Source organism: Sitodiplosis mosellana, unplaced genomic scaffold, assembly GCF_009176505.1.
Source record: "Sitodiplosis mosellana isolate CC-2019 unplaced genomic scaffold, AAFC_SMos_1.0 Smas_scaffold_6102, whole genome shotgun sequence".
NCBI lineage: Eukaryota > Metazoa > Arthropoda > Insecta > Diptera > Cecidomyiidae > Sitodiplosis > Sitodiplosis mosellana.
This window is the reverse complement of record NW_022601343.1, coordinates 955,315-964,066: the sequence shown is the minus strand read 5'-3', so window position 1 is coordinate 964,066 and position 8,752 is coordinate 955,315. Positions and strand designations below refer to the sequence as shown.

The following is an 8,752-nucleotide window of genomic DNA, read 5'->3' as shown; positions in this document are numbered from 1 at the left end:
ACAAAGTGTTTAATTCTTTGGTACTCTCGACTAATCCATCTAACAATTCGATCGTTTGTACATTTTGTGAAATGATTTTCTTAAGTAAACAGTTCATTTCCACTTGAAGAGTTGACGCTTGATCGACTTGAAAGCGATTTTTTTTTTGGATTTTTTTTCGTCACATTATCCGAAAGAATGAGCACTTTTCGATTTATTTGCCCACGATTTGTAAGATTCGTTCGGTTCAATTGGTGTTCGTGGCTTGGAAGTGAATAATTTATAGAATGACCATCGCTTGGACAGACTTTGTTATTTGAAACGACTGCACGGTTTTACATGTTTTAAAGAAATAAATCCAATTGCATCCAATGAAGATTTATTTTTTTCTTCAATATTTTTCACCGGAATTTTTCAAAGTATTAAACGGCACAACACAACACACAACAAGTGAATGTTTGACAGTTCTGTTAGACAGCACACAACAAGTGACACACATCGTTCGCGCCAAATAGTGCAAAGCGATGTAAAAAACATCGACTAAGTTTGACATTTGTTTTATTTGAATCTAAAAATAATTCACCATTCGTTGAGTAGAAGTGATTTTTGTTTTTTTTTAGTCCTCACATTTTTTGCGAAACGGGTTTACACTTGATAGAATCGATTTTGAAAAGTGATGACCTTTTTTTTGCTCTTCACTTTTGAAATTACCCATACTCGATTCCAAAATTATCCCCCAAATAAAAAATTTCAATTTGAAATTTCCCCCCTCTGGATGACCAACCTTAAGAAGCTATGGCTGAAAATTGAACGATGTCACACAAAATATATCGAAAATCGAATCGATTTCGTGTGATTTTGACTTGGAGTTTTCACAATTCACGAAATTTTGAATGAATCTACTGTTTCGTAAAGTCACATTGTGATTTTGCTGAAAATCACAATCGAAAATAGAACAATGGAATTTATTCATAAAATTTTCACATTTTACATAAAAATATGTACATCAACCATCTTCAAATTATAAGTAATCATTCAAAATCACAAAAACCGTGGCTTAGTTTAGTTTACCCATCTAACAATTATCAACCCAAATACATCCGATTCCAGGCACATTTCCAAGGTTGAATACGGGGATAGATTTAACCGTAGAAGTAACCGTAATAGTGATCCAATTGTGCATGGAATGAATGGAGAAAAAATTGCATAAAATTAGCATCAATACATTCAATTGGAAAACAAATCATTTACTTACATACATGGGTACTTCTGGCCTCCTTAGGTAAGTATGTACGCCTACTATACCACAACAATCAGGCATAGCGGAAATAACATAATGTTATATTTTAATTTTTAAATTATTCAATGTGAATGGCGTGAAATACATGAAGCTGGTTAGTTGTTGACAGCAGCTCGCTGGTTCGATGGCCTCTGCAATGTTTCGGGTAACTCGTCCCCAAACAAGTCACAGTGTCCTTGAAAATCATACAAGAGAACAATGAATGATATGTAAATAAAGCACTGCACCTCACATCACATGCAATTCAATCAATATATTATGAGCACTTACCTTTGATCAGGATACATTTTGCAGCGGCTATGTCGCGATGCCATGTCGTCTTGTGTACTCGTGGCTCGACAACTTCCATCTCACCGGCTGAATTGAATTTCACGTATTCCACGATTTTACTAGACTCATTTACATGCCATGTTTTGTGGTAGATTGCCACTTTTGGGAGTAATTCTGGGTTTAGTTGATCTGGATGTGGGACATCATTGCCAACCGCTGGATTTCCGTTGCCCTCTTCCGCTTCTTTCTCGAGCAAAAACAGTTTCAGCTTCTCGTGCCTCATCTTTCGTTTGTTGACCTTGCACACGATCATTGATGGCAGCATTGCTTCTACCAATTGCGGCCGACAATCATGGCAGACTTTGAAGCGATGTCGTTTCGTGCGTTGATCAAAACGGCCAAAGCACTTGGCGCATGTTTGTGAAGTGTAATACTCGTCGACCATATTAACCACACAACCACGACACTTTTTGTAGCTTCGTATCATTTTCCGATTGCCCGGGCAACGCAGTGTCTTTTTGATGCCGATGGGTGAACTGGGCGACATTTGAGCAGCTCCGAAATGCATGAGTGTTGGCTGATGGTTGGTCAACATTCCGGCTATGCTATCGGTCACACTGTTTGCTCGAACATACTTGTCAAAATTCAGTCTCGTGTATTTGTCTGTCGTATACACGGCAATGCCACGTTCCGTCATTTTGAGTCGATGCCGAATGTAGTTCTGCCAGTGCCTACCCAATGGCGATGGCATCACCGGATAGAGCGCACGATTTTCACGATCTTGCCTCTCTTCCTTGACAAAGTCTTTGGTCCACCGCTTTCCCTGTCGATTTCGAACCGTTTGCTTCGTCCAGTAATGATACTGTTTGCTGCTGATCGTGTAGTTCGTCTAAGAAACGAAACAAAACAGAACAAAGAAAACCGTTTAGATAAAAATGACAATGACAATGGCATAACTTTGGTTTATCAAATGAACAATGCACGCATATTGTTTACCTCTTTGCCAGTTTCGATGTTATGTACCGTTGTTGCGTTCCACGTATTCACACCCGGATCAGTTGCACCTTCATTGACAAACTTATTGTAGTTTTGAACAATGGTCTTTTTGTCAACTGGTTTCAATTTCGTTTTGTCAATATCGAATTGTAGCGATACGGCCTGTCCATTCGAGAGAATTCGGAAACGGAACTTTTTTCTACTGCGACCGAGATGATAGATTTTCCGCATATCGAAGTATTGGCCCCAATAATACTCCTTTTGTTTTCTGAACTCGTCCTCTGTGATGTTAAGTGGTACGATTCCAAGTTGACGCAACAAAAAGTACAATGTACGAATGTCCAACGTGTAGTGGGTACGAGTGAAACTGCAAATGGGAATCACTGCCAGATTTTTCACTCTCGGAGGCCCTTTCTCAATGTACTCATTTCCATTTTGGCCTCGATCTGTCGGCTGCTGGCAAGTGCACGGACGGTGATTTCGACGTCGGCATCGTTTCAGCTCTTCAAACTCTTCGCGTTGGCATCGGCGTTCTTCACGATATTTCTCGCAGGTGTTGAAATCATCAATTTTCCGCTGGAGGGAAATCCAGAATGCGATGCTCTTGAACCAGTCCTTCCCATTTGTGAATCGGCCGATGTTGTTGTCTGGTATGTCCCACCAACTGTTCTTCGTGACCATTTCAATCAACAAGTTACGCCGTTCACGTTTGGCAACATCATCCATGCCATTGATTACAATATTGTCATTGCCAAAAATTGCCAAACTAATCACACGGTCGATGTCGGCCTGTTCGTATCGAGCAACCAACGAAGATTCGAACACTTTTACCCGCAGCCATTCGCGCAGGCGTTTCTTGCTATGCGTCTTCAAGTTGTTTTTCACGTTCGTTACGTACGGATCTATTATATCATTCATTCCGTTGCCGAAATAGTCTGCGTTGGGCCAAACCACTCGATGGCTATCGTCCAGCTGCTGCACCATTTTACGAAATTCCGGCGGCATTTTCTTCTTCTTGTAGATATTTTTCTTGAGCACACCAAAAAAAACACGACCGAATCACCTTTTCGCCATTCTGTTCAAAAAATCCTTTGTCATTGTCTTCGAATGCGCGCTCACAACGGAACAGGAACAACTGCGAGGCGAGTACACAAATTGTCGTTGCCATCATTGATCTGTCGGTGATGGCTGCAATCAACAAGTCACGGTATTCCGGCCGAAGAATGGCACGCAACTGCGTTTTGACGGTTCTTATGCCGGAATCCTTTTCTTTTTCATCCTCCTTAATCACGTCCCCAAGCACTGCAATTGGCTTCCCCTTCTTTTTTGCTTTTTTGCGCTGGTATCCCATCTGTAAGAGAAAAAAAAAGAAAAAAATGAGGAAAATTAATTAGATATGATGTATTTTCTACCTAAAAACATTGACTAAATTACTTAATTTGAAAAAAAAAGAAAAAAAAAACAATCACTGTGAATCGAACAGTATGCACAATAAATGACTTGCCTTTCCAAATGCTCACATCAATATGAATGTGCAACCGGCATCAGTTTAAACTGATTGACGAATTGTGCACAATTGTGCTGATAGTGCAGAAAAATCGAACGAAAAAAAAATTGATCTCAGCTAAATGAGTTCTAAGAAAAATCGACAACGAAGCCGGGTGGTGGTGCTGTCACATTTATGGATACCTCCGATGAGATTTTATTTTTCTTGGAAAAATGGCGGAGGACCAAATTGTATACAATGCACAACGAATCGTCTGGCAATCGAATGAACAAGAGCAAAAAACAAATAAACATGCACCGACCACGAATGCTAATATGCGACGAGCGACGAGCGACGAACACTTGAGAGAAGAAACATGATTTTTTTTGTTACTTTTTATTGCTTCACGATTGAGACAGAGTTCGGATAAATGTGCTGTTGAAAATATGAGAAGCCAAAAGTGAAGCGGTTTTTTTTTTCGGCCCGAGACAGCGTACAGTGCTACTGTGATTTGGCGAATGTTCCGTTATTGAAGAGACACAGCACAAGCACGTGCAACGACACAAGGGAAAAAAACCGGCAAAATTTCGCGAACAATCGAATTCTGACAACATTTTTTCAAAAGTCTACGCGGATTTTTGGTGGAATAGGAAAAGATTGAATTTGATGCGCGTTTTTTTATCGATAAAATCTAAGTTGTCGTTGATGACAATCGGAAAAATTCTTGTTAGTGATATGAACACTTGAGCAAACACAGGACAAAAAAAAACTTACAAAACACGAGAATTTCTACAAATTTTCACTATGATTTTGAATTTCTTTTATGTCGATAAAATTCGGTCGATCGATTGAAAAAAATGGGTAAAAACTTACTCGTTAGACTTTTTTCACGTTCTTTTGTCGATTGAACACTGTCGATTTGATCGAATGATAATTTTTTCCTTCTAGCTCGGTTCACATTCAAGAAGCAAGTGAACGAGTCGCTGTGTTTGCAACGTATTGGAAACTAATTCTCGTCTCGTTGTGTTAGTATTTTTGTGAGCTAGCTGTGGCGATTCAACGCCATCGGTTCTGCGCTGTGTTTTGGTGTGTGCGCGTGCGATGTATTATGACTTTATGCAGAATTTGTGGATCGGTGAGATTGTGTATAAACAAATGCGCATCGACGCAGCTGTAATACGAACCGCTGTCATCGGTGTATTGGGCAAAGTGTGCTCTCGTTCGTGTGTCTCTGTATTAAGATTTCAAATCCTTGTCAATCGTTGTGCGCCAAAAGTCAAGCACTTAGAACAAAACTAAGTGAATAACATCGACAACAGAGAATCATCATCGCACACACAAAATCCATTGATTCTGCGATATTTTCTATTAGTTTTTTTTTAGTTTTTTTCTCGATTGTGATTAAAATGTTGATGACATTACGCGAAATATGCTTCATTGTTTCGTGCTCATCAAAACTGTAAGTATCAATCAACTGTTTATCTACAGCTGGACTATTATTACATTGATTGACGAACTGCCGTCTGGAATGCAAACGAACTTGAACTTGCACAAAGCTCACGACAATTTTACACAAGAAACACTGGAAATGTCGAGCAAAGAGGCAGAATTCAAATCCATTCTCTTTTTACTGTGCTATTTCCATGCCGTTCAATGTGAAAGAAGAAAATTTTCGGTGCGTTCCTTTGAACCATATTTGAGATAAACGTATGGTTTTTCCTTGCAATTTTCACATTAAATACAGAATCAACATCGATCTTATCATCTCGATGCAGTGGCAGAAGCGGGCAGAAAAAAGGGAGCCAAGCAGTCGGGCAGCCAATGTTGGGCTGTTCAAAGCGTTGATCTGTTGAGCACAATGGTTTGCGATTTGCGATCTCGTTATAAAATACAATCAATTGATTAAAGTATGATTGTTGCGTCTATCCATTGTCAATGCCATTGTTATTGTTATAGTTTTATACTTTTTTCGGCTTCGCACTTTGCATTGTGCTGTTGCTTTTATCTGTGAATGCCAGCGAAGAAGGAAAAAAATAAATCCGTTGCTTTATGGTGGCATGGCAAGAATATGGTTTCATTTTAAGGGGTTTTGATATTTGATTATCAGTTGTATATTTTTCGTTGTGTTGTCAGCCGCGTTGCTGTATTTGTATGTGTGCGTGTGCGTGTGTGTTTACGGCATCTCGTCAAAACATCCGGTTTGAATGATGAAAATAACAATGCACAACCATTCGCCCTTTCCTCTCCACTGTTTTTCTTTTCCATTCGCATTTTTGCTACACGCTCTGTTTCTGTCACTGTGCATGTGCATAAATGTGATTATATTCTTCGGAAATTGAGGCAAATCCTAGTTCAACTACACGCTGCTGAACAGTGCCAGGTCTGTTTGTTGAATGTGCGAACAATACAAATTGAAGCCATTCAATTAATTTTTCGAAAATTTTGACAGGCAAATAGTATTGTTCAGCCGGTGCAGTTGAAGTCAATGAAAAGCAAGCCATTTCCAATCTGTTCGCCGAATTCGTATTAAATTTTCAAACGAGAAAATTTCCAATCTCTTGCACCAGAATGTGTGACGGGTGGCGATGGCAGTGGTGGCAGCAGCATCATCGACGACTTTTCCAAGCGACTGCTTTTATGCCTGTTTATTAGAGGGTTAGCAACATAATATAATAGAACTTGAACCATCATCTATCATGCGTTGTTTTGTTCTGTGTGCTGAATCGGTGCAGCGGTGTTGTTGCGACGCAAACAGAAAACCCAGTGGCACAAAAGGGGAATGTGCGAAAATCGCTACAGTAATCTGTGTTTATTCAGGGCGTGTTGGATGTGTGAATAGTATACGGAGTTTCTTCCGCGTCGATTAAGTGCTAATCCGATATTTACTACATCTGCCTCACAAATCATTCAGTGCATAACGCGGAAATACACACACACACAAAATAGACGATCACAGTGCCATTTGCAGTGTAGTTTTCGTTCCACGTTCCGTGGTACAGTCAAAGAGCATATATTTTCAACAATTAAAAGAGTTTTTTTTGGTAGTTTTCCCTTTTCTCTTTCATCTGTAAATCAATTAAAATTATGAGTTTCATAGAATTTTGAACAATAGCTTTTTTTCTGGTGAATCGTTTCATTGGGCATCTCTCTAGTTACATTCCACATTGACGAATTCTATTTATAGAATGGGTAGGGACCACATCGTAAACATACAAACACATGGCGATCATTCGATAGATCGATGATCGATTTCGACTTAGATTCAGATGCAAATTCAAACACAAATACTAATATCCATTGCCATTCAGGATAAATACATATAATCATGGGAAATGAGCAACGGAAATCGAAAACAAATTCCGGGCCCGGTGTGTGCATGGCAATATTCTGATTCTGGCATTTTCAAATAACTCCAACCGAAAGTAAAGAATATTGAAATTGTTTGAAATTGTTATTTTTCCCCGTCCAAAACTAAACCGTTCAGTGTGTGCAATTTTCGAAGTGAACAAGTTTAATGCCATTGTGCGGATAAGCGACCATCTACGAAATTTGAATTGTCGTTTGCATCATGTTGTGTTATGCGTTGTATGTTGGTATGCAGCATCAATTTCATTTGAATTGGAAGTTTTTGGGAAATACCACATTCGAGATTCAGTATTTTAATGGCAGTAGAGTGCAACAGATAACTAAACTGGAGAGTATAGTAGTGCACACGAGACCCCGAGAAACAAATTGAAACTTATATAGTCAAACATAATGTTCTGGAAATAAACTGACAACAAAGCGCTTGCTTTTAAAGTTTTACACACACATACACACACACACACACACAAACCGAATAACGAATAAATTAAACAGCTGAAAACAAGAAAATATCAATATTTGGATTTTATAGGAATGCAAACGAAGCGGATGGACTTTGATTTTACAATGAGATGCACTGCGAATTCATTCGGTGAACGATAAGAAAATTTGCGCGTGAACATCACACGAAATGCAGCCCCGAAGCGCAAAATAATAATGTTTCTGGCGAAAGTTTTAATAAGCTTTGATAACCTTTGTTCGCATATACAAAAACGAACGAACCAACGAAGGAAAGTTCAACGCTTCCGGACATTGAAAAAGCATCCAGCCTATAGAATCTGTGTAGGAGGAGGCAATAGCAGTAAAAACTATCACACTGCTATGACAACAACTTGAGTTGACTACAAAACTCTCTATAAATACTTGAAGACTGTGCAGGAAAAATGCATTGCATGTACACTAACATCATTTTCATAATCTTTGCAAACACTTGATTTCCCATGAAATTTAATGCACTCAGTGGCATGCATTATTTAAATGAATCGACTTTGCCTTCATCTCATCTCTCTTTTTTTTCTAGTTTCGTTTGCTTAATTTTCTTTGCATAATTAGCCGAACACAATATGTTCTACAGTGCATTGAACGAATAAGGACCTAGGTATAGATTTACAGGCATTAACATACTAATGTTATTAATTATTAACATATTATTAACGGGGCGTTAATAACTCAAACATAACATATTATTAGATTAATAAGATTCTACGATATTATTAACATATTATCTTATTATTAATAAGATCGCCATTTTATTAAAAAGTTAATAAGATCCATCTTATTATTAATAAAATAATCTTATTAAAATATTAATAAGAAAATCGGATTTTATTAACCAATTTTCAAAAGAAATTTTGAAG

General features: G+C 38.4%; 1 protein-coding gene across 2 annotated transcripts; it reads right to left on the bottom strand.

Annotated features, from left to right (window-relative positions):
• Positions 1–866: 866 nt before the first annotated feature.
• On the bottom strand, positions 867–5,379 carry LOC129573623 (uncharacterized). 2 transcript variants are annotated; one of them, XM_055454410.1, is made up of 5 exons: positions 4,905–5,379; positions 2,546–3,896; positions 1,550–2,438; positions 1,235–1,454; positions 867–1,054 (listed from the first exon to the last, which is right to left on the bottom strand). In XM_055454410.1, the coding sequence occupies exons 2-4, from the start codon at positions 3,548–3,550 to the stop codon at positions 1,375–1,377; spliced, it is 1,974 nt and encodes a 657-aa protein (XP_055310385.1). In that variant the 5' UTR covers positions 3,551–3,896; positions 4,905–5,379; the 3' UTR covers positions 867–1,054; positions 1,235–1,374. The 2 variants fall into 2 exon arrangements, with proteins under 2 accessions (XP_055310385.1, XP_055310386.1); XM_055454411.1 differs by having other exon boundaries at positions 1,239–1,454.
• Between the last annotated feature and the right edge of the window lie 3,373 nt (positions 5,380–8,752).